Here is a 26226-nt window from a genome sequence, read left to right on the forward strand (position 1 = left end):
TTAGGGCAGCACAAGTATTAGGATGGATGGCCAGGCCAAAAGTCAACATCTTTTGTAAATACTACTGTGAATTTTGAACACTTTAATTCCTGAATGATGCTATGTGTTTAGATTTCAGTGAGTATAATAAGTACATGGGATGAAATTTGATTTTAAAAAAAGATAAAATGAATTAAATGGATCGGTATGGGTGAACCAAAAGTGAGAACAGCTTGTCTTTGTCCTCATCTCTACTTTATTGCTTTCACTTTATCCATTCCCTAGACAAAACAAGAAAACTCAAAGCGATTCTCCATAAGATTAAAGAATTCCCCTAAAAATGCCCATCTTTATTAGAGAATCTCATCAACTTTTTTTTCCCCCAAATGCTGCACGAAGAGCTACTTTTTCCTGCTATTCTTAGCAAATCTGGAGCTGCTGAGACTTCTTGGGGCGGGTGGAGCAGCCGCCAGACTCCCCGGGTTCTGTTGGAGGCAGACTTCTTCCCCCAGCTTGTGGCTGACTGGGGACAAGCCTTCCACAATATGGATTTCGTTGTCTGAACTCCCTCAGCTCAGCAACGCCCCTTGTCAGAGCACAGAGCCCGCAGTTATAACACAGATCAGCCCAGGAAACAGCTAGTCATGAATCACAGAGGCTCATGGGTTTCTGCAGAACAAAGAAAGCCAGCTCTGGGAAACTTTCTGGCCCAGGCTATCTCTCTGTCCCAGTGGAAAAACAGGTAATTTCCAACTGGTCCTATAGAAAATCAGTACAAGGATCACTCAAGGCAGGTGTATCCAACCCAGTCCATTGCTTTATCTTCTCACATCCACAAATGCTATTTTTCATACCAGCTGCATCCTAAGCCCTGAGTTAAGATGGTGATTAGTGGTGGTGGTGGGCGTCTCAGTAGGAGCTTTCTTAAGAAGAAAGGGCTTTGATTGAGCCAATGAAAGCTGTTGCCAGGGAACCAGATGCCATGAACAGGCCACTCCAGCAGCGTAAGAATACAAGCCGGGAGTGCTGGACTGAGCATTAAGTGTACTTGGCAGCCGAGTCCTACGAGACCTGTTAACCCTTTGTGCACCTAACTACGTCTAGACAGCGAACCAAGAGGAGGATTATGGTAAAATCTGAAAAGCTACCCCTGCTATCAGCCTATCTCATTGGAATGTACCCTTTCAAAGATGGGTACACTGAAACAGGCTTTGACCTGCTTGACTAATAACTGGCCCCGGACACCTGCTGTAGAGCAGGTTGGCATCAGAGGTGGGCATGAACAAGGGCTGGCTAGGAGCATGAGGTTCTGCAAAGGGCACTGCCCATATCTGATCACACTTGTTATAACAATAGGAGTAGAGTTATATCTGGTCTTTGGCCTCTGAGAAGGGGCTCTGCTGCCCCAGGTGGGTCTGCTCTGCGAGATTAGAAGGAAATGCTCCCCTCCTTCCTTAAACATATACTTACAGAACTTCCTGGGGCCAGCCCGAGGTTAGCAACCTCTGCCCCATTTTGAGATTGTTGCCTGGAGGAGCATGGGCACAGGCTGGCTGTCTGGGAAAATGGGGAAATGGGCAAAGCCGCTGTGGACGGGCCTTCTGACCTACATGCCAAGGGAAACCATCCTCCGTCTTGCCCCACCTCTTCCTCTCCCTCATTTCTCCCCCATCAATCCCAAACCCAGGGATCGATCCACTCTGGGTCCCCTTCCTGCACAGCATGGTTAATTCAATCTCTGCAGAGGGACTTGCATCTTAACTCAGTTCTCGGGAAGATGTGAACACTTTCCCAGAGGAAACTATAAAGGCTGAGTAACAGGCAATCAGTTTACCTGTGGGCTAGGGGCTCCTGGGTTCACAAAGTGACCTCTAGCAATGGGGGCCTTGAGGGGGAGTTCTCCCAGAACCCAGGCTTCCTGATGCCCCTTCCTCTTCCTCAGATTGTCAACTCCAGCTCCCTGGCTGCTCCCCTCCTAGGCTGAGAGTGAGGACTTTGATTTGTTCATCAAAACCTCACTAATGTGGGCAAATAGTGGGGAGGTATTTGTGTACCTTGCGTTATGCAATACAATGTCCCTGAAAAGACACATGTTATCAAATTAACATCTCTAAAATGATTAGCAGACAGCTCACAATTTTTACTCTGTAGTAGTAAGTGTAAAAACCATTCTCATCATAGAGTTTAGAGTGAACTGGAAGCCAGATGGCAAAGAAGTATCTAGTTGTACAACCCAGCGACTTACTGTCTACTACACATGAGATTCCCTAGTGTGAGAAAATGGCTTTCAGAGCATCATTTTGCACAACAAAACTTCACTACTGTGTGCTAATAGCAGGGAGAGAATCCATGTGTATTTTCAATTGTGTGATGCAATTATGTCTGTCATACAGAGTTACGTAAGTCAGAAAGAAAAAAACAAATATATATTAATGCATATATGTGGAATCTAGAAAAATGGTACAGATGAACCTATTTGCAGGGCAAGAATAGAGACGCAGACGTAGAGAACAGACATGTGGACACAGCGGGGAAGGGGAGGGTGGGACGAATTGGGAGGTCCAAGAGGGAGGGGACATATGTATACATAGAGCTGATTCACTTCACGGTACAGCAGAAACTAGCACTACATTGTAAAGCAGTTATACGCCAATAAAAAAACATATATATATATATATATATTTTTTATTTATTGAGTACATACTATGGGCCAGGCACTACACTCAGTGCCTTACATAAATCATCTTATTTGTTAATTAAATAAGCATCACTGTACCAATATTTAACAAAAATCAAAAGAAAACATTTACCCACCACCATACTAACCTCATAAGTAAAGCATTTTACCTTCTTACGCTAATAGTCAATGGTTCTAAGTTATCAGAATCCGTGTACTTTTGATGAATGGCATCTGCTCTGAGATTCTCCACTTAGAACTGAAATTGCCACTGCTTTCATCACCCTTCACAAGTTGGTTCCTATGAAGGTCTGTTACATTTGCCCCTAGTGACTGAGCCGCTAGCCAAAATAATGATTGATTTCCCCCATGTTACGAAAGAACGAAGAATGTGTGATTTTTATTTCTTCTCTAAACTTACTATCTCTCCACCATAAATTTAAAAGCTTGGAATTACTGTGAGCACTCCTACTAATAAAATGAAGTCCTGAGCAAAAGCATAACTAAATACTTTAGACTCCCAAAGCAAACTCTTCAGAAAGATCTAAAGTAAATAGATCCCCAGCCCTCTCACTACTCAACTAGGCGGACCACGTGGTCATAATTTTTCCATAAGGAGAGGAAGGGAGCAGAGCCACCGCTGACACTTTCTCCCCTGCTATGATTCTAGAGTATTCCTGATTGCCTTTTGCATTTTATTCTTTCAAACCTGACCTGGGCTACATGAGAAATTAACCCTAGCCTCTGAACAAGCCAAGGAACTTATCCTCAGCAAGTCTGTGCTCCTTCCAACAAGTTGAGAGCTCTGTGTCTTCCACACTGATTCTCTTGGTGCCCTTCAGTCTCTAAATACCAAGTTTTCGTTGGTCAGTGTCTCTGACCTACGACTCTGAGCTTTGTACTACAGGCAAACTACTAATCACTGAAACAGGCTTTGACCTAATTCTCTTCTTTTCATATATCTCTCATACTGGCTCAAGATCATTGCACATCTCGCTGCACATGTTAAAAGCAAGCAACAAATATTTATTCAGTTGTTACTATATGTAAGGGGTGCTATGGGAAGTATTAAGAATTATAAGATGTGGCCCCTTCTTTGCAAGGACTTACAGTCTAGTTGGGAGTATAAAACACAAGCAAATGGAAAGAGCTTTAATAATGCAAGGCCATGCTGACTGTCATATACACAGCCCATATTTTTAAAAATCCTTTGTTTGGACTTTTTCATACAACTCGCCTTTGGTGCTTATGGCAGATAACCGCAGACGGCTCTACCAACCTTCATTAGACCTTCCCTCCAGTGTAGGAGGCTGGAAAGCTTAAAATGTGATTTCCTAGATTCCCCTGCAACTAGATTTGCAAACTAAAGTGAGGAGAAACAAGGTTAGGGAGATATGAGTGTTTTGAGGTGGTCACAGTAGCTGGACACAGATCCAGGGTCCAGTCACCAGCTTCATGGCGGAAGAGGGCGCTGTGATGGCCTCAGTCAGCAGCTTCCTGAGGGGTGGATATTAGCCATGATGTAATGTAGCTACTTATGAATAGCTGCTGCTCTGTTGCAGAAGTGGGATGAACAATAGGCTGGGATTAGGACCAAATTTGGACAAGGTCTCATTTCGCCTCTGGTTCATCCGTGGCTTTGTGCAAATCATTTAATTTCTCTGTGCCCTGGTCCTTCCTCCTGGAGTAACAAGGACCACAGCAACAATTCCTCTTGTAGGCTGCCCGTGCAGGTGACTACAATTCCTAGACCACACTCTCACACTGCCCTTTAAAGGGAGATGAGGACCCTGGCACCATCCCACAGGCTACTTCCCCAGCGTGGCATGCATTTACCCCAAAGCACTTTGGAGCAAGGGACAAATTCCTGGATGCTCTGGGGACATGGCCATTGAATAACATCTCTTTTCTTTGTTTCATGTGGTTTCTATTTATTTACAGAGCACCATGGTTATTCGTGATGCTTTACAAACCGTAAAAACAAGGTCTCCACCCTACAGAATTTACAGAGTAATTTAAACAGACATGCTGCATGGGCTGACAGGTCAGGCATGCCAGGAGATGGTGTTGGTGTTATATAACATGGGTGTGGAGGGTTTCTTCTTGAGTTATAAATACTTTCCAGTTACAAGGGCCTTTCATCTGGGATCCCCTACCACTTTAGAATAGCAATAACTTCGATTGCTTTCTAAATGCACTTTCCATAAACTGCTGTGGGGATGGAGTAAATGCTTTTAAATGTCTATTAATTGATCTGTACATCTGTTCATTGTCCATATTAAACAGCATGGATGTAAACACGACAGTTTAGGAGAGGCCCACTTCGGGCTCTGGTCTGGCTGCTCCCAGACTGCAACCCCAGAGGGGCCTAGCAGCCTTGCTATACAGCATTGGGAGGGCCAGATGGGCACCTGGCTATGTTCCCAGGTGAGATGCTCCTTCAACCTAGACTCAGAAAGATCACTTCCTGGGGACCTACTTCACCATTTATAGGTGAGTTAACATTTCCAAGCCAGGTGAGCTCAGAGGAAGAATTTCCGATGGAAAAACTTGGAGTTATTCCTTGGATGACAACAATGGCTCTCATTCCGGTCCCAGGCACTCCGTCACTTTTCTCTTATGCTACCTTACTTCTCTTCCCTGAGCAATGGCATTTTCAAAATGGCAACGTTTATATTTCATTGCAGTTGGTATGGAGTTTCCTCTTCTATGTCTCTCTCAAAGGCCATTTAGCAAGTGACTATTCCTGGCCTATTTGACAAATTCATTCCCACCCAAGGGAAGGTTGGCCTGGGATGCAAGGTCCTAAAAGTTCACCTTTATGAAATAAGCTAACATCCCTCATTCTATCCATCCTTTATACTGTTCTCAGAGTTATCTTTCTAAAATCCAGGTAGAAACACATCACCCCCCATTTTAAAAACCATGCCTGAAGAATAAAGTCCAAGGTGCCTTCGCAAGGACATGTGGCCTTCATGGCCTTGGCCAGCTGGCCTGTCTCTCCAGCTTCATCTCTGTCCATGGGACCCGAGGCTGTGGCTACACCAAAGAAGTTGTCCCTTCCCCAGAGATCTTAGACTTCCCTTTCCATGCCTCCTGCAATATGCTCTCTCATCTTCCCTCCTCACCATCCACTACTGTCCATTAAAGCCCACCTCTAATATCCCTCATCTTCGTGACCTTCTACAAGGCCCACCACCATGCATCATCCCACCACCACCCCCTCTTCTTTCCTAGGGCACCTACTCATTTCCACCTCCATATCACCTTGTCACATCATCTTTCAGATACGGGCTCACACGCACCTGTCTTCTCACCCTGCTGGGAGCTTCTTGAGGGCAGAGACCACATCTCACATATAGTAATCTCCCAGTAGAGCTCTGTTGAAGGGTCCTTTTGGCACTTTGAAGGGATGGAGAAGGGGATGGGAGAGAGCAGCTGTAGCTTAAGACCTGGGAAACTATTTGGAACCCGCATTTTGTAGAATTTTGTCTCATCTGCTGTGAGGAGTTCACTCTACAATTATGCTGATCAATTGGCTTTCACATTATAAAGTACTAAATTCAGTTTTTGTTTTCTTTGCTCTACATTTTTTTTAGATTTTAACTCAAAATCTAAAATATGCATAACATAAAATTTATCATTTTAATAATTTTAAAATGTACCATTCATTGGCATTAAGTACTTTTACATTGTTGTACAATTATCACCACCACCGATCTCCAGAAATTTTTCATCTTCCAAAACTGAAACTCTGTACCCATTCAACACTAACTTTCCATTCCCTTTTACCACATCCCCTGGGAAACACCATTCTGCTTTCTGTCTCTATGAATTCGACTACTCAAAAGTACCTCATATAATTGGAATCATACAATATCAATATTTGTCCCTTTGTGACTGGCTTATTTCATTCAGCATAATGTCTTCAAGGTTCATCCATATTGCAGCATGTATCCAAATTCTTTCCATTTCAAGGCTGAATAATATTCCATTGTATATGTTTGTTACATTTTGTTTTTCCATTCATCTATCATCTGTCAGGTGGACACCTGGGCACTTCCCCTGAAGGTCCAGTGGTTAAGACTCCGTGCTTCCACTGTGGGGGGCTCGGGTTGGATCCCTGGTTGGGGAACTAAGAGCCCACGTGCCATGCGGCATGGCAAAAAAAAAAAAAAAAATGTGGACACCTGAACTTTTTCCACATTTTGGCCATTGTGAATAACGGAGCTATAAACGTGGGTGCTCAAATATCTGTTTGAGTCCTTGCTTTCACTTCTTTGGGGTCATATACCCAAAAGCGGAATCGCTGGATCATATGGTAATTCTATGTTTAATTTTTTGCGGATCTGCCATACTGGTTCTTGTTGTCCTTGTTGTTGTTGTTCTAGGCTGGGCCACGCAGCTTATGGGATGTTAGTTCCCCTACCAGGGATTGAACCCGGGCCCTTGGCAATGAAAGCTCAGAGTCCTAACCACTGGACTGCCAGGGAGTTCCTGCCATACACTATTTTCCATAGCTGTTGCACCATTTGATATTCCCACTAACAGTGCACAAGGATCCCAATTTCTCCACGTCTTCAGCAACAGTTGTTATTTTCTGGGCTTTTTGTGCTTGTTTTTATTATTATTATTTTTTTTAACAGGCAATTCTAATGGGTGTTGAAGTGGTATCCATTTGGATTTTGACTAAATTCTGTTTTGAACCTCTGCATTCACTGACTTGATTCCCCATGATAAGCCCGATCTAATTATACACGATGACCTCTATTTCTTCCTCATGAGACTTGAGCCTGCCTCCGAGAAAAGTGACAGCCACAGAGGGAGATCTAAAGGTAAGTGGGCCTGGGGCCAGCTGCACTTCCTCATCCAGGTCAGCAGGCGGCGCTCCCACGGGACTGCCCTGAAGGCTCTGATGACAGATGACAAGGCAGGTCGCTTTTCCAGACCAAAGCAGAGTCCTAGATAAGCAAAAAGGTCTCTTTGTTCCCTGACCCTCTTCCCTCAGTTTTGTCCTCCTCACAGTGTCAGTATCAAGGAGAACCAAGCAGCCTAGGCCACAGCAGTGGTTCTCAAAGAGGATGCCATTGACATTCGGAGTGAGACTATTCTTCATTATGCAGGACAGTGGACAGTCATTGTGACAACAAAAATGTCCCCACCCGCATCTCCCAAGTACCCCCTCCCTCTAGAGATGGGAGGTGCCCAAGTGAGATCCAGGTATGCAAAGGAATCTGGAGATTCCCAGTGTCCACTCACTGGGCAGCTTCTCCCACTCACTCCTGCAAAGCAGCGACCACCAGCAAGAGGACTGTTGTCCAGTTGAGGAGACCCTGGAACTCAGCCAAGGAAAACGTCACAGGTCGCTTTAGGTGACCTAGACGACTCCTCTGAGTCTGTTAATAATCACTTGACAGTGAAAGGCTCGCATATCAGGAGAAGGGGGAGACGCTCTCTAAAAGCAAGATGAATACTATAACAGAAGAAATATCCCAACATACCCACCGCCCCCCCAATCCCGAAATCAGGACTTGAAATCTGAACCTGGTCCCTTCGATGTCCATTTGACCCTCCCTCCCCGCAGTCCCTGCCTTGCCTAGTCCGGCTTAAGGGACTTCACTTCCCTGTGCTGCCATAGCAACCAGGAAACAACCTCCGCTCACAGTGAGAAGGATGGTTCTATGGCCCAGATCTGCCGAGGCGCAAGGCCGGTAACAGAGCAACAGGACCAGGGGACAACAAGGGCACAGGCGAAGGGGAGAGAGAGGTTGCCCAGAGAGTAGACAATCCAGGGCTTGAGGAGTCTGGGTTTGCGGTTTATTTTTTCTCCCGACAAAGACACACACTGTCTAAACTGTGTGACTGGTTGTTATTAAGAAGCTGCTGTATGAGGGGAAAATGTATTTAATAAAAGGCCCAGTGTTTGTGGTCTTCTTGGGCTCACTGCTGAGGTCAGGAAATCTTGAGGTGTGACCAGTTTTCAGCCTTCAAAACCAAGATGAACTGCCCTTGAGAAGGGTGGTCAGAGGGAAAATATGTTCACCCTCTCTCTCCTGAGCCGGGGACACGGGAAGTTGGTCCAGAACAAACAGAAGTTAGAAGTCTATTTTGAACCAGAGGTGAGTCTTACAGCTGAATAAAAGCATATTTTGGGGGTGGAGGAGGAATGTTCTATTTTTTCATTTGGGGCTGAGCCCTGTGTGTTTTGGTTTGTTTTGTTGGTCCAGTGGTGGGGGTCACTGGGAGATTGTCCCTCCTCCTTTCCTTAAATTCAAGAAAATAAGATAGCTTGCTTGACACACAGAGATTGCCACTGGGGCCCTCTTCCTCCCCCCTCACACACTGACTTACAGCCTCATTTGCTTTAGACTGGAGGAGATTCCAAATTGTCTAGAATTTGGGCGGTTTGGTACGAGACCAGAATTTCCACCTGTGTTCTAGGCAAGCTGATGGCTGTTTGGTTTTTAGACATCATGCTCTGTGGTTGAAATGCTGAAATGTTCGTGCCAATTCAATGGCTTCCTTGAACCTTCTGGAATTCAACCCCCAGGACTCACATTTAATATAGGCAAACTTTTTTTTCATTTTAGAAGATTTTAAAGAGGTAGCAAAATTCCCTTGTTGTACTGGAATTTTATTTCATTGAATCCTGCCAGGAATAAGAAATCCACTGGGGGTACTTTGAAAATTTTTGGATCACACAGAGATTTCCATTGTTGTTGTAGTTTGTCATGATATTTGACTTTCACTGTATTAAAAGACATATAAATTTTCAAAGGACCTCTGTGGCCAATGGCATTTACTTACTTACAAGATATGTAACTACTTTATAGGCTCTTAAACAGCCAAATTAGGTAATGTTACATAGCATCTAGAATGTATAGAAATTCTCCCTGTGTACAGCTGAAGTGATGGGCTGGAATGGTTTTCTCCTATTTAAACTGCCAGCTGGTCCAGGTCTAATTTCAAAGGTATCTGCTGCCCTTGGTAATCCTGACTACTTATTTGCATACCAGGAAATTTTAACTGGCCTGGAAGCTACACTCTACCCTATTTAAGCCTCCAGGCATAAATGGCTCTCCTGAAAGTTATATAGGGTAAAATAGAATCGTGACCTAGGTTCTACTAACTCGGAGAGGCAGAGAACAAAAACAGTTGCCAAGAAGCGTGAATGTATTCTGTGACACCATGTGAGCAATTCAGAGAAAACCAGTCACTAAAAACACGTCAAAACACCTGCCCAAGCAGTATTTGCTATAAAAGAGCCTTCCACTGTGGACCAATCAAGGAGGTTTCTTTCCATTGCAGGATTACTTGAACTGGAAGTCCCCAGAAGATTATATCCTGGTCAGCAAACCGCAGGATGAGGGCAATGCCGACCAGCACATGTGGAGCCTCCTTCTTCCTAAAACATTCAGCACTAGAAAGGGTGCCCTGATCCTCTACTCGGAAGGCTTAGCCATATCAGCATGGACCCCCAAAGAGAGGAGAAAAGGCTCCTACTGCCCCAAAGGCCACAGGAAGAGGCTGGATCTTGAACTGTGCACACTTCAGGACCTCAAAGAAGCCATCCTGGCATACGGAAGGAGACAGGTAGGCAGAGCACTGTCCAGGGTTCAGGGAAGGCCCCGGTCTGTGTCTCTAGAAATCCAGTTGCAGCTTTGGATATAACCTCTTCGCAGACCCTAGGAAGGTATGAAACCCTCAGACGTCCATTTCTTCATCTCTAAAATGGGATTGTACTCACGGTACACAATTGTCATGAGGCTTAAATGAAATAATCTATGTGAAAGGGCTCTGAAAAGCATAAAGGGCTATATTATTATCATTTTGTGTTTTCCTTTCCATTAGAATGACACAAAGTCCTTTCCAGCATTCAGACAGATCTGGGCTGGCACACATTTTATCAGAATCCTTGAAGTTCTGTCTCATAGCCACAAGCATCACGATCACACCTCTGATGCTCTTGGCTTTGTGGAAATGAGGAGAACATTTTAAATATTTACCTTGAGCCCTTCAGCATCTGCAGGATAAGTTAATGACTTTCTCCACTCTGAATTTAATATTAAGGGGAAACCCCTGTGCTCATTTTTCTGATTGATACTCTCTAATGTCTTATGAGATGTATACGTGGCCCCTGCTTTATATAATGACACGCATCAGCCCTATGGTTGAGGCCATGAGAGAGGCTGGGACAATGTGTCACTTCGTGAAATTCTAGCTTATAGATGGTGGGTGACTCCCTAGTTTAAAAGTCTCTGCTGGCTTCTCATTCCCCACAGGATAAAGTCGTTAACTTCTTGTACCAAGCGCTTCAAGCACTGGCTTTCTCTTCCATTCCTAGCCGTATCTGCAACTTGTTCTAACCACCGCCATGACTATGGACCCCTCAAGGCCCCACCCATGTGAAGAGCTCACCATTCCACTAACATCCCATGCCCTTTTGTGACTCTACACTTTTGCACATGCTTCTACAGCTGGAAAACTCCTATTCATCCTTCAAAACACAACTCCAATGTCATCGCCCACTGAAGCTTCTCCCACTTCCCTAGACAGAGCTATCCCATCGCTCCCTCCTCTGTGAGCATTCCCATACCATCATACATTGCAGTTCATCTCTTTGTCCAACGGTTACCATCTCCTTGAGGGCAGGAACCACATCTAAATCTTAGTTTCCAGAAAAAAGTGAGTACCCATAAATGTTTGTGAAATGAATGAATCGATCATGCACGATACCGTCAATGTTTTTTAGATCATCCCCCGGTATCATTATTGAGCAATTTATCACCTACCCCACCAAGGCAGAGTTTCCAAAAGGAAAGTTCCTCTGCTCCTTTTCCTCTTTCAAAACACAAAGAAGCTTAATGACCTTGACCAAATGCCCAATTGCCCTTTGTATTAAAAATCATAAATTCTTGGATGAAAGGAAACCAATTGTTGTTGAATGCTTAGTATTATATTACAGCTATTATTTCATTAAATCTTCACAATGACTTGTGAGATATGGTTTTTCTTGCCCCCTTTTGTAGATGAGGAAAATGAGGCTCGGAGGAGTTAAGTGACTTGGCCAAGATCTCAGAGCTAGTTAATGACAGAGCCAGGATTCAAACCCAAGGCTGCCTACTCTCCAGGGCCAGCATGCTTTGCACTTCACCCTATTGTCCGTGGACTTGGAAGGCCTCCAGGAGTCTCTGTGCCAGGCCTTGGCGTGTTTGCCCTCACATCCACTCCTCACCCTTACCTTACTCTACTCTGCATCACAGTGGGGTTGACCACAGGCTGCGTATAATTCCACAAACATCTGTGTCAACCAGCTTCTAATTGAATTTGCCATTGGAAGACACTGGAAGGAGATTGGAGAGGGAGAAGAAAAAAGCCCGGGTATTTCTCCCCTCCCATTCTACCTGTAGTGGTGAGAAGCACCCGCATCACCTCTGTGGCCCAGCTCCCAACAGACAAGCAGGGCCGCTGTAGCTCCAGGTTCCTCCAGGTGACCCTGCCAGCTCCTTCCTCTGCCCTTTCGCCTAGGGGTCAGACTGGCTTCCTGATGTTACTAATCTCAGTGTTGCCTCAACATCTTTTTGGCTTCTGAGCTCTCTATTCACTTGTGTAACCGATTACCTGAATTAAATTCCTTCTATGCTTAAATATTTAGAGTAGTTTCTGTTTTCCTGGCTGGACACTGATATGTAGGCTGACTTACTGCCCAGAGCAAGAATACCCTCCACAGCTTTCAGATGCTTGTCTATAGGGCTTAAATATTCCAGGCAACAGTGATCTTATTACTTTATAAAGTAGATGAGTCTGTTTGGGGATGGCTTCAATTTTAGTCAGACTTGGGCTCCATGAAAAAAAAGTGTCTGTCTTCCTGAGGTATCCATCTACCGGACTTACAACATGTAACTGTACAAACAGGACACTGTAGTCTCACTCCAAATGAATAGAAGGGAAATGGTGTGAGGACATGAGAAAGGAAAGAAAAAGTTTGGAATAGTAATAAGGCAGGAATTTAAGATTAGAGGACATGGTACATTAAAATAGGAGGAAAAAAACCCAAGAGGGATTTGGAATTAAATACAATGAACACGGGCTTCCCTGGTGGCACAGTGGTTAAGAATCCGCCTGCCAATGCAGGGGACATGGGTTCAAGCCCTGGTCTGGGAAGATCCCACATGCCGCAGAGCAGCTAAGCCCATGCGCCACAACTACTGAGCCTGCGCTCTAGAGCCCGCAAGCCACAACTACTGAGCCTGCGTGCCACAACTACTGAAGTCCACGAGCCTAGAGCCCGTGCTCCACAACAAGAGAAGCCACTGCAATGAGAAGCCGGTGCACCGCAACAGAGTAGCCCCCGCTCGCCGCAACTAGAAAAAGCCCGCGCGCAGCAACGAAAACCCAACACAGCCAAAAATAATAAATAAATTAAATAAATAAATTTATTAAAAAAAAAGACAATGAACACCTCAGAAGAGGAGAGCTTTGGAAGCTACAGAGCACCATCTGATTATGAAAACTATAGCCTGGCAAGAAACTTTTAAACATAATATCCAGTGCTGGGAAGGCTATGGGGAAATGAGATGTCTCATACATTAGGAGTACAAATTCACATGACATTTCTGGAGGGCATTTTGGCAAAAACCTAAAAAGGGCTAATACTCTTTGATTTAGCATTCTACTTTTAGGAAGTTGCCTTAGGAAATAATCAGAGATGTGGCCAAAGATTTACACACAAGAATGTTTACTACAGGGTTATTTATTACCATACAAAACATTGAAAATAATAAATGTCCAACAATGGGATAGTGATTAAATAAAGTACAGTCATACAATGGATTTGGGGTCAGGCAATAAAATCATGTATTATTCATGAATAACATGAGAAAATACAGTGTATTTTTTGCAAGCAGGTTATAAAATAGTATTCATATTAAAAATAGCAAAGTTCATTAACGTTTTTTGAGTATTTACTATGTTCCTGCCACTGTTATAAGTGCTTTCCATTGCATAACTCAATATGCTTTCTATCAATTGTAGGGGTAGGTACTATTATTATTCCATTTTAAAGGTAAGGAAATTAAAGCACAGAGAGTTCAAGTAATTCACTCAAGATTTATACAGCCACATAGATAATTACACCAGCATTCGAAACTAGACAGTGTACAAAACATCACCTCTCGAATATAATCCCAATTTTTAAAAATTAGTTATACAAGAAGGAGGATACACATCAAAATTTAACCATGGGTGGTGGGACTATACGTCATATTTTTATTCATACATATCCTTTCACCAAACATTATTTTCTTTAAGTCATGGAATTTTTAAAGTAAAAAATTTGTCTAAGTGACATACCCACCAGCGCCATGACAGTTCTGAGGCTGACCATCAAAGATCAAAAAGTGGGTGGTGGCCCCAATCCTGGAAATCTCCGCCCCTTCCCCAAAATATTGATAGTTGGAGTAATCCTTCCCCTCATTAGCCTATGAAATTACCCAGCCCATAAAAACTAACCATGCCATATTTCCGTGCCTCTCGCCTTCTGAGATGGCCCACACTCTGTCTATGGAGTGTTTCTCTCTAAGTAAATCCACTTCTTACCTATCCAGAAAAAAACAAAAAACAAAACAAAACTATGACTTTGAAGGAGGTAGACAATGAAAGGGAAGGCCAGGTTAACCCTAGAGAGCCAGGTGGGAAACAGAATAGAAACAGTGCTGTAAACTGAGCCCCGCAATAACCACACCATCTGTTCCTCGGGATCAGTATTTCTTCATCCAAATAGTATACTCCAAGAGTTAAAAACACCACACTCAAAGTAAAAGAGCCAAAGTGGGGAGGGAAATAAAAGGGAGGATGGGTAACCAATAGAGTAGCGCTGCTCACAGAAGGATCTCTCCTGGCTAAACTGTGAATCAGGAAACCTACACAACGCAGGATCCACTCAGACCTGTGAGAATCAAGGCTGTCGCAGGAAGGTGAATTAAATTTTTAAAGCATCTCACACCATCTCCAGTTCTACATATGGATCTAATGACATGCATGTGGCAATCCATCTGGGTTTCATTTTATAGCTCAACACACACCTACTCTTTAACTTTCTTGATGGCCCAACTTCCTAATGAGCAAAGATAAATGCGCTAAATCGAGAGATTAGGTGTCAGAGTTCTTACACTTCTAGATACACACAGATGTGTTGCTTGTTTGGTTTTTTTTAAAACAGAAGGAAATACGGTTCAAACATTCCCAAAACTAAAACCATTCTTCCTGAGGCCTCTAATTCGTCCAGCTTCCCATCACATATTTAAAAATCAAATAGCTATGAAATCTAAATAACCATAATTTGGGGTAGTATCTAAATGATACTCATAATGATGCTTTTGAAGCATAGCAGAAACCTCAAGTACCTCTCAAATCATTGGAAATTTTAAACAATTCTCACATTGTTTTCATATTTCTTATTCTTATATTTTTAAAATTTTGCAAATCCGGTGATATTTTTTACATGTCCACCATGGTACATTGATTAAATAATGTATTAGAAATAATCTGTTTTAAAAATTCAGTTCACAGAGCATCCCATTTCTTTTTTTTTTTTTTTTAATATATATGCTAGGTATTATTTTTTTTAATTTTATTTATTCATGGTTGTGTTGGGTCTTCGTTTCTGTGTGAGGGCTTTCTCTAGTTGTGGCAAGCGGGGGCCACTCCTCATCGCGGTGCGCGGGCCTCTCACTATCGCAGCCTCTCTTGTTGCGGAGCACAGGCTCAGTAATTGTGGCTCACGGGCCCAGCCGCTCCGCGGCATGTGGGATCCTCCCAGACCAGGGCTCGAACCCGTGTCCCCTGCATTGGCAGGCTGATTCTCAACCACTGCGCCACCAGGGAAGCCCCCCCATTTCTTTATCCCATTGAAGCATGAACAGGATTCAGTTTACTGTAGCTGGTTTCAACCGAGATTGTATTGCGTCTGCCATCTCCCTTATAAGTGTGATTACATTTAAGAGTATTGTCAACCTTGTTCCGCTGGTTGCATACGGCCTAATCTCTCCCCACATCTCAGTACTCAAGGTGCTTAACTCTTTAGTTGGTGTTTTCAGTCAATATACAACCCATGAAGGCACTTTCAGACTACTATTTTATCAAGTACTATTGTGATAAGTTATACTTTTTGAATAAAGTTTATTTTTCCACTCTAATCATAACATCAGCTCATTATACAAAATAGAAAGATACAGAAAAATAGGAAGAATAATAAATTATCCTTTCAGCCAAAGATCAGGAAGACAAAGTTCCCTTTGCAAGTCCTAATCAATTACCTGCTACTGGTTTGATGGTGTCCCTAAGAAGTGCTCTGATGGCTGTCAGCAAGGTTCTAGGAGGTACCAAAGCAGCAAGCGGAGAAAGAGTGGCTTGACTGCACTCATTCTGCCAAGTGCACTCCATTTGAGCAGCTCCTGAGCAGTTGTACTTACAGCCTTTGATAAACCTAGAAGTAGGAAAGACCAGGAGAGAATCATGGGTCATCCGTAATGATGAGGTCAAAGGTATTGTCAGTAATAGCTAACACTTGTCGAGTGCTTGGTGTAGGCCAGGCATTTAATCTCTATAACCACACCCAATCTGCACAAGCTAATGAGCTGGGTGCCGCCATTAGTTCCATTTTGTAGTAGGAAAAATGGGGGTTTGAAATTAATTAACTTCCCCCAAATTATACATCTAAGTGGTGGAGCTAGAATTGGAGCCTGGACAATTGAGTCCAAAGCCCCACTTTTAGTCCCTAGAGGGCCTAATTTTGAAGATTCCACATGCTCCAGGGAAAAGAAACATCTCTCCTGCTTTAACAGTATTTTTTTTTAATGTTTTTTTTTTTAAACGCATTGTTTACTTTGTTTATTTACTTATTTATTTTTGGCTGTGTTGGGTCTTCGTCTCTGTGCGAGGGCTTTCTCTAGCTGTGGCAAGCGGGGGCCACTCTTCATCGCAGTGCGCGGGCCTCTCACTATCGCGGCCTCTCCTGCCGCGGAGCACAGGCTCCAGACGCGCAGGCTCAGCAATTGTGGCTCACGGGCCCAGCTGCTCCGCGGCATGTGGGATCTTCCCAGACCAGGGCTCGAACCCGTGTCCCCTGCATTGGCAGGCAGACTCTCAACCACTGCGCCACCAAGGAAGCCCAACAGTATTTTTTTTTTTAAAGGGATCTTGGTCTTCCAACACATCCCTTAAAATCCTTTATTACACAAATCAGAACATAAATCAGATTTTCATTAAAACCAATCTGGGTCGTCAGGTAACATGTTCAAGTAAGCCATATATATGATCCAGTAGGCTTGGCTTTATGTATTTCATCCATTGGTTCCCTTGTATAACCACTAGATAGAGAATATTTATAATAACGGCTAACACTTAAGTAATAGGCTAACACTTAAGTAATACTATTGTACCCATCACCATTCTAAGCACTTTATACTTATTATCTCATTTAATCCTCACAACAACATTGTGTGTACTTTTTATTGTTGTAAAATATACATAAAATTTACCATTTTAATCCATTTTAAGTATACAGTTGAGTGGCAGTAAGTACATTCACATTGTTATACAACCATTACCACCATCCATCTCCCAAACTTTTTTATCTAGCAAAACTAAAACTCTCTACACATTAAACAGTAATTCCCTATTTTCCATCATTCTACTTTTTGTGTCCATGAATTTGACCACTGTAAGTACCTCATATGAGTGAAATAATATATAGTTATCCTTTCAGTATTTTGTGATTGGTTTATTTCATTTAGCATAATGTCTTCAAGGTTCGTTCATATTGCAGCATGTATCAGAATTTCCTTTCTTTTCAAAGCTGAAAAATGATTCACTACGTGTATATACCACATTTTGTTTATTCATTCATCAGTCTATGGACACAAATTGCTTCCACGTTTTGGCTATTGTGAATAATGCTGCTATAAACCTGGATGTACAAATACCTGTCGATGTCCTTGCTTTTAATTCTTTTGAGTATATACCCGGAAGTAGAATTGCTGTATCATATGTAATTCTATTTTTTGTTTTTTGAGGAACCGCCATACTGTTTTCCATAGTCGCTGCATCGTTTTACATTCCCATTAGCAATGCCCAAGGGTTTCAATTTCTCCAAGTCTTCAACAACACTTGTTATTTTCTGTGGTTTTTTTAAATAATAGCTATCTCAATGGGTGTGAAGCGGTATCTCATTGTGGTTTTGATTTGCATACCTTAGTAACAAGTAATATTTAGCATCTTTTCATGTGCTTATTGGCCATTTGTGTCTCTTCTTTGGAAAATTGTCTACCCAAGTCCTTTGCCCATTTTTTTTTTTCTTTTTTTTTTAAATTTATTTATTTATTATTTATGGCTGTGTTGGGTCTTCGTTTCTGTGCAAGGGCTTTCTCTAGTTGTGGCAAGCGGGGGCCACCCTTCATCGCGGTGCGCGGGCCTCTCACTATCGCGGCCTCTCCTGCCGCGGAACACAGGCTCCAGACACGCAGGCTCAGCAATTGTGGCTCACGGGCCCAGCTGCTCCGCGGCATATGGGATCCTCCCAGACGAGGGCTCGAACCCGTGTCCCCTGCATTGGCAGGCAGATTCTCAACCACTGCGCCACCAGGGAGCCCTGCCCATTTTAAAATCAGGTTGTTTGTTTTTTTGTTTTTGAGTTGTAAGGGTTCTTTACACATTCTGCATATTAATCCCTTATCAGATATATATGATTTGCAAATAATTTCTCCCATTCTGTGGGTTACCTTTTCACTCCTGCTAGTGTAAAACTTTTGATGCACAAAAGTTTTACATTTTCTTTCTTTCTTTTTTTTTTTTTTTTTTTTGGCCACGTGGTATGCAGGATCTTACTTCCCCCACCAGGGATTGAATCCGTGCCCCCTGCAGTGGAAGCACGGAGTCTTAACCACTGACTGCCAGGGAAGTCCCAAGCTTTATATTTTCATGAAGTCCAACTTATCTATTTTTTCTTCTGTTGCCTGTTCTTTTGGTGTCATATCCAAGAAATCATCACCAAATCCAATGTTGTGAAGCTTTTCCCCTACATTTTCTTCTAAGAGTTTTATAGTTTTAGCTCTTAAGTTTATTCTACTTTGAGTTAATTTTTGTATATGATGCAAGGTAAGGATCCAACTTCATTTATTTTTGCATGCAGGGTATGTACTTTTATCATCCTTATTTGACAGATAAAGAAACTGAGGCACAGATGGGTTAAGTAATTTCCCCAAAGCCACACAGCTAGTAAATAATGGAGCCAGGATTCAGACTGAAGCAAACTGAGCTCTTAAAGAAACTGAAGCTTAATTTTTTCTGTTTTCATTTCTAGTTGTTGTATCTTCTTTGCTTTTGTGACATATGGCTGGTCAAATCTTTGATGCTAAACGGTCTGGTTGAGAATCAAACCCTGTTACAACATTGTAACTATGGGAAAATTCAGACCACTTTATGATTCTCTTCTTAATGGCTTGATACTCAGGAACATATGGCCACCAAAGATATGTGGGAGAGACAGTATCATTTGTACAGACCCTCAGAAATTAAACCTGCAGAGCAAAGAGCTAGCTGAAAGTGGCAGTGTTTACACGAGGCTGATTAAAGTCAGGCTGGGGCTGAGAAGACTTTTCAGGCACAGCTGCAAGTGGACACACATCTCTCCCCTCCCACCTCACCCTCACCTCAACTCTGGTTGCACTCACCTGGCAGCCCCAAGTCTGGCTCCAGGCACACCTGCACAGGTGCAACAACAATGGTGGTTACCCTCTGTTCTAATAAGGCTTGGCCTTTGCCAGGGCACACTAACTCCGGCAAGCCTGACCAAGGGGCAGGAGACACCAGCTGTGCTCCTCCGGAGAGGAGGACTTCTGACTGGAGTGGGCAGCTCGAGGTACAGGTGGTCAGCAGGAAAGTACAGACATTTGGGGGATTTCTATTCCATTGAGCTAACATCTTGAATAGTTATTAAATAGTGCCTTGAACATTGCCTGACACATGGCAAATTCTCAACAGATAGTTGTTAGATGAACATATTAGTTGCCAGGATGTGGCAGTGGGAGGTCATAACCTCTACCCAGCAGGGCTGGGTGTACAATGTGGTCAGGTAGGCAGATTTGTGCTCCTGTGATACCTGATACAAGGCAGCCCATGAGAGGAACTAGGCTATAATTTATTAATATGCTGTCAAAGTATAAAGATGGTAGAGACTGAGATTGCTTCCTACTAGGAAAATCGAGAGTGGCATCTTGGAGGAGGTAGAATCTGAGCTGAGTCTTGTGGTAAAAAATAAATGGACAGCGACCCTCTAGGCATAGATCAATGAAAGCCCAGAGGAGAGAGTGGGCAAAGTCAGAGTAATTAGACAGGTGTGGCTCTTACCTGGAGAAGTGGGTGGGGTCAAACTACAGAGGGCTTTGCCTGCCAGCCCTGGGAGAGCTGGATTTCTCTCTTTACCTCTCTGTTGACTCCTGCACACAAAGGCTGCCCACCCTCTGTGGTACAATGACAGCTGGCGATCTGGGCATTTCTTGTCTTCCTGGGGACACTGGCACCCTGCCACCGCATATCTGCTGGGCAAGAGCACTGCACACATGGGCTCCTTCCATCTTCTGAAAACCCTTGCCTGCCAGGACCGAGGTGGGGTGGCCATGACAGCCAGCGTGGGGCTGCGGACAGATGCAAGGGCGCCCCTTTGCCCCTCTGCACATGGAGGCCGGGGGAGCACCAGGAAGTTGGCGGGCCAGAGCAAGTCCCTCGTTAGAGGAAGCACTCCCAGTGGAGTGTGGATAAGAGACCCCTCTCTGCTCACTAATTACTCATTTCAGAAGAACCAAAAGCTGGGGTTGATTAGCAAAGCCAAGGCAGGCCTGAGAAGTCTGGAAACATCGGCAGCCAGCCTCCTGCTATCGTTTATTTCCCTGTTCCAGAAACTCCCTTCCTGGCTCCCTTCTGCCTCCTTTTATGTTTTAGAGTAATTTTGGTGGTTAGAGGTTCAGGATAATGTTGGAGAAGGAATAGAAAAATATGGAGAATGTATGCAAGGGCGGAGGGTGCAATAAAATACATTAATTTTTAACGTGTTTTCCATTTATAATATAATCTATTTTACTGAAATTTTGATTCCATAAAAAAAGAGAGAAGAAAAAACTATCTGTAATCTTATGCCCAACACCCTAATACTGTTATTAGAATTTTAATGTATTTTCTTCCAGTCTTACCATCATGATTATACATTTATAAAATAAACTTTTATGGGATTGTAGTTGTACTATACATGCTCTCTAATACCTTGCTTTTTTCCGCTTAACTTATTATTCTACATGTTGGAAATGAGTGAATAGATTTAACCCTGAGTGAGCTTTTTGGTAACCTAAGCAGGCCTGCGGCCTCCCGCAGTACTTCAGTTAATCCAATGAGATGTGAAATTTATGAACCAACTTCACAGGCATAATTTGAGAAATTACGAACAGGAACCAGAAAACTAGAAAAAAAAACTTAAAGAAGCTGTGGTAGGCAGAATAATGGCCCCCCAAAGATGTCTACAACCTAATTGCTGGAACTTATGAATATATTAGGTTATATGGCAAAGGGAAATTACGGTTGCAGATGGAATTAAGATTACTAACCAGATGGCCTTAAAACAAGGCGGTTATCCTGGATTATCAGGGCAGGCCCAGTATAATCACAGGGATCCTTAAAAGCGGAAGAAGGAATCAAAAGAGAGAACCAGAGAGATGGCAGCATGAGAAGGACTCAGCCCAATGTTGCTGGCTTTGAAGATGGAGGAAGGGGTCACAGGCCGAGGAATGCAGGCAGCCTCTAGAAACCGGAAAAAACAAAGGAACAGATTCTTCCCTAGAGTCTCCAGAAAGCCCTGTAATACCTTGATTTTAGCCCCGTGAGACCCATTTCAAACTTCTGACCTCCAGCACTGTAAAATAACAAATTTGTATCATTTAAAGCCACTAAGGGCACTTCCCTGGTGGCGCAGTGGTTAAGAATCCGCCTGCCAATGCAGGGGACATGGGTTCGAGCCCCAGTCTGGGAAGATCCCACACGCCGCGGAGCAACAAAACCCGTGCACCACAACTACTGAGCCTGCACTCTAGAGCCCACAAGCCACAACTACTGAAGCCCGCGTGCCTGGAGCCTGTGCTTTGCAAAAAGAGAAGCCACCGCAATGCGAAGCCCGCACACCGCAACGAAGAGCAGCCCCCCCTTGCTGCAACAAGAGAAAGCCAGTGCACGGCAACGAAGACCCAATGCAGCCAAAAATAAATAAGTAAATAAATAAATTTATTAAAAAAAAAAATCCACTAAGCGGGGAATTCCCTGGTGGTCCAGTGGTTAGGACTCAGCGCTTTCACTCCAGGGGCCCAGGTTCAATCCCTGGTCAGGGAACTAAGATCCCGCAAGCTACACAGCGCGGCCGAAAAATAATAATAATAATAAAAAGCCACTAAGTGTATGGTAATCTGTTAAACAGCAGTAAGAAACTAATACAGAGGCCAAGATCAGCTTTCAAACTCAAGGCAAAAATGTACCTAGATGTGCCAAATTCCAGGATAAGGGACTCCCTAATTCTTCTCGGCAACTCCCTGCCACATCGAGCAAGTGGCCGAGTAAAGCTACAGAACCAAGCAGGTGCTTCAGAAATGCCCCCTACTGAAAAACAAGGGACTCTTATCCAGATCAGACAGGGCGTCATGCCATCTGCACCAGGGCTACAGCATCTCAGAGGAGGCTTGGTTTTATCACATTTAGAGGGAAGTCATTGGAAGCAAAGATTTACAGGAGGAAATGAAGTTCCAATTCATCCAGAAAAAGCCTTGGATCTAATGGCTCCATAGACCAGGGCTTAACACAGTGCCTGGCACGTAGAAGGTGCTCAGCAAATTTTTACTGCATGACCAAATGAAAAAATGGAGTGAGTGAAAGAACTTAAGTCATTTTGTGTCCACTGCCCTCCCTACGACTCCCTCTCTCATGTCCTCTGGAAAAAGCCTCAAGATTTATGTGGGGCTGAGTTTTTCAGGCTCTTTTTGTACTTGAAGTACTTGCCACATAAACTGTCCAGACATCAAGGGCCAGGTGATGCTCCGTGCTTGGATTCCAAGCATTCATTTAATTAACAAATTCTGAGAGAGTAGAGCCAATTGAATAATAAGCCATGCTTTTTTTTTTTTTTCACCTTTAGTCAATTTATATATTAGTTATCAATCTGCCTTATTTGTCGCTTTTTCTCCAGAGAAAAAGCAGACTCAGATCACAATCGGTTCTTCAGTCAAGAGTGCTGTGATTGATTGGTGATGTCTGCCATGGACAACAGGGATGAGGAGAGATGTCAACACAAGGACCACGTGTTTGCTATTCTTGTGCTTAACTGATTACCCTTAGAGAGTTTCTGCCTCATTTAGGTGGTTATGATATTAACTTGTCCACCTTAAAGGATTATAATGAGGTGAAAATTATTTGTATAAGATAAAGCCCTAGCCAAGTGTAAGATGTTATTATTCACATTTATTTCCCATGATGTCTTGCATAGTGACTTTGGCAGGTAGGTTCCCAGAAACTTCTCCCTGGCTGAAACGAAATGCAGCAGAGCCAGATATTTTCAAAATGCCATGCTCCTCGTGGACACAGACAGAGTTTGTCTGTCCCATTATTCATATTGCAAACATTGAATGTTGATGCTGATTTGTCGACCTGGCTTTCTCATTGCCATACGGGGCCACTTTTTAAGATACTAAAACGATTTCCACAGGCTGAACTAAATGATGTGTTTTCTTTTGAGGCTCTTTATCCTTTTCTGGTGTTCTATCTCAAGATGGGATCTGGTATTTCTCATTTCTCCTTCTCCTTCCAACTGCAAATCCACAGGGGCCTTTCAGAGTTTTGCTTGGTGGGCTCTTGGTTTATGTCTGTTGGCCGAGGCATCTGTTTCTGGTGCCTTCCAGCACCTTCCGGGAGTCTCCCGGATTACTGATGAGGATTGTGCTAGCCCGCCTGTATCACTGCGAGGCTCCCAGCTCAGCAGCCATGCTGTTTCCTGACTGGTGTCCCCACAGAGAGAGCAGGACAGAGCCTGGCAGCCGAACCTCCACTTACAGAGCCAACCAGAGAGCCAGGGCCTACGGCGGATCCAGCCTGGGTATTCAGCCAAGAGATACCTCCGCGGCCTCCTGCGGACGTGGCCTCCTGACACCATGTACAGGCTCCAATGTGCAGGTCAGTGGGGACATGGGAGGAGGTGCACCTTGAGCCGCCCCGCCTCGTATTCTGGTGTGAGAGTGTGTTTTCCATCAAGGTCTGAAACAGCAGAATTTCAGGCCCAATTCTGTGTTAGTTGTGCCATCGCACCTTTCGCCCGTCAGCTTCCCCCACGTGTGCGGAGGGAGTGCAGCCTGAAGTCTTGCCTTCCCTCTACTGCCTCTCAACAGTCTCACGCTCTGCATCCCAAGCAGAACGTGCTTCCCAAGCTTCCCCATGCAGAGACTCCAGATGCTCCAGTGCCATCCAATCTTTTACAAGAGAAGGAAAAAGAGGCCCAGAGGGGCAAAGTAATTTGTCCAAGGTCATTCAGCCAAAAGCAAAGCTGAGACCGGAAGCCAGATCCTCCCCACACCCCAGGGGCCACCCTCTTCCCAACATCCCCTACTTCCCCTTCAGAGGGACCTCAGATCCCCCAGGACGTAGAAATGTTAGGCCTTCTCCTCAAAGAAGGTGGCTCTCCAGCACAACCCACCCAGGAGTGAGACGGACACCCCGCTGCTGAACAGAGACCCCAAACACACTCTGTAATGGCTTAAAAATAAAAACAGGCAATGGTTGGGAATTAGAGTTGCCAGATTTAGCACCTACACACGTACACATACACACAGAGGCACGCACAAAGAAGTTACACTTGTAATATTTGGTACATATTCCTACTAAAAAAGTGTTGTTTATCTGAAATTCAATTTTAACTGGGCATCCCGTATTTTATTTGGCAAACCTATTGGGGAAGAGAGGCGTGGGCAGTAGGATTTGCCAATGCCTACTCAGCTAGTTGCCATCTCTTCAGCACCAACAAACAGACGGGACCAGAGGAAAACTGACTTTCTTCTTGCTTTATAGGTTTACTTCGGGAAAGGAGAGAAAACAACTCTCTCCCCAATAAGTGATGACTTGAAGGAAAATGAGAGATGTGGGTTTGTCCAGTAATTGGTTTACCCTTCACGGCCGACCCACGGTTCCAGGCAGTTCCATTTATCTAACACTTGTGAGAAAGAGCCCCTTAACCAGAGATATGTTTATTGTTGGGTGGGGCGGAGGGCAGAGCAGGCCACCGCCCCATGGCCCAAGCCCAACGTCTTCAAGGAGGAGAGCCCCTCTTAACATCAAAAAATGTCTCAGACCCTTCTATGAAAGTCATGTAGCTACAATGTGTGGTTTAAGGAAAGGTCCATGTGTACGTGCATTCTTGGGCCTCTTGCCATAATTCCTCACCAAAGGCCTTCTTGAGGGTGCGACTCTCAAGCTGGAGGAGCAAAGACAATACTGGGATATGAGATCATTGGCCCAGTGGACTCTGCCACCCCCTTCCTTCCAATCTCAGAGCTCACCACCTTTGTGATGCTGGTATGTTCTCTGGTCCCATCTTTCCACTCCTATGATAAATCCTCACCACCCTTCAGGCACACGTCTTCTACAAAGGCTTCTCTGACAAATCCAGCCAATGTTGAGCTCCTCATTTTCTGGCCTTATATAACACTGACACTTGGGACCACACACGTAGAGCACAGGAGAGCTTTGTCTCTCCAACAGACTATTAGTGCCTTTAAAAAGGACCCATGTCTGGTTTTTCTGTATCCACCCTACTGCCCAGCAGAGAGGTGGGACCATTGATAAGGCCTCAATAAATACTTATAGAATGGACTGAAAATCATGGGGGTTGCAGAAGCAAGCAGGGTATATCCAGGAGAAACCTTTAGATTTCCTCCCGAGGCAGGAGGTGCCTTTTACCCAACCCCAAAGAAGCAGCCATGTTTCTTCCATGAGGGGGACCCAATTCCTGGGAATGGTGGAGCGGAAGAAGTATATATGTGGCACAGGACCAGAGGCACCCAAGACACTAGACAGAGAACCCTCTACGGCTTCTATCTGATTTTTTAATCTCTCGCATCTTCTAGTTGTCTTCCTTAATGGGCAATGTCCAAAGCTAAGACTAATCCAAGTGGGGAACCTTGTAGTTATCAGCAAGACCTCTAGGCTGGCAACCATTATTTCTACCAATAACTCCTGACCTACTCTTCAGGATACATCAAGGATTCTGTGCTGCTCCAGGAAAGTCAACTTAATGTACCAAGGAATCTCAGGCCACAACAGGATCTTTCAGGTGTACCCCCCAAATACCATCTCCTGCCTGTCTTCCCTCCATTTTGGATTCAACCAGGAAAATCTTTGGAACAAGGTACATGTTGATTTTATCAAACCAGACCTCAAATACTTGGATTTTTAACAGCTTAAAATGAAGTTTTCCAAAATAAGGTCTAGGAATTCTG

The 26226-nt window shown here is 44.0% G+C and overlaps 1 protein-coding gene across 4 annotated transcripts in view; it reads left to right on the top strand.

Moving 5' to 3' along the window:
- Window positions 1-1200: 1200 nt before the first annotated feature.
- KIAA2012 overlaps window positions 1201-26226 on the top strand; it is a 126173-nt gene continuing 101147 nt past the window's right edge. For 3 of the 4 annotated variants that reach the window (XM_082466983.1, XM_082466985.1, XM_082466984.1), the window contains exons 1-4: window positions 1201-8775; window positions 9965-10249; window positions 23752-23911; window positions 25980-26135. In XM_082466983.1, coding sequence (XP_082323109.1) covers window positions 8692-8775; window positions 9965-10249; window positions 23752-23911; window positions 25980-26135 — 685 coding nt within the window. In that variant the 5' untranslated portion in view covers window positions 1201-8691. The remainder of the gene's footprint in view (window positions 8776-9964; window positions 10250-23751; window positions 23912-25979; window positions 26136-26226) is intronic. The other variant, XM_082466986.1, reaches the window with a different exon arrangement.

This window comes from Balaenoptera physalus, assembly GCF_965194825.1.
Source record: "Balaenoptera physalus genome assembly, chromosome: 6".
Taxonomy (NCBI): domain Eukaryota; kingdom Metazoa; phylum Chordata; class Mammalia; order Artiodactyla; family Balaenopteridae; genus Balaenoptera; species Balaenoptera physalus.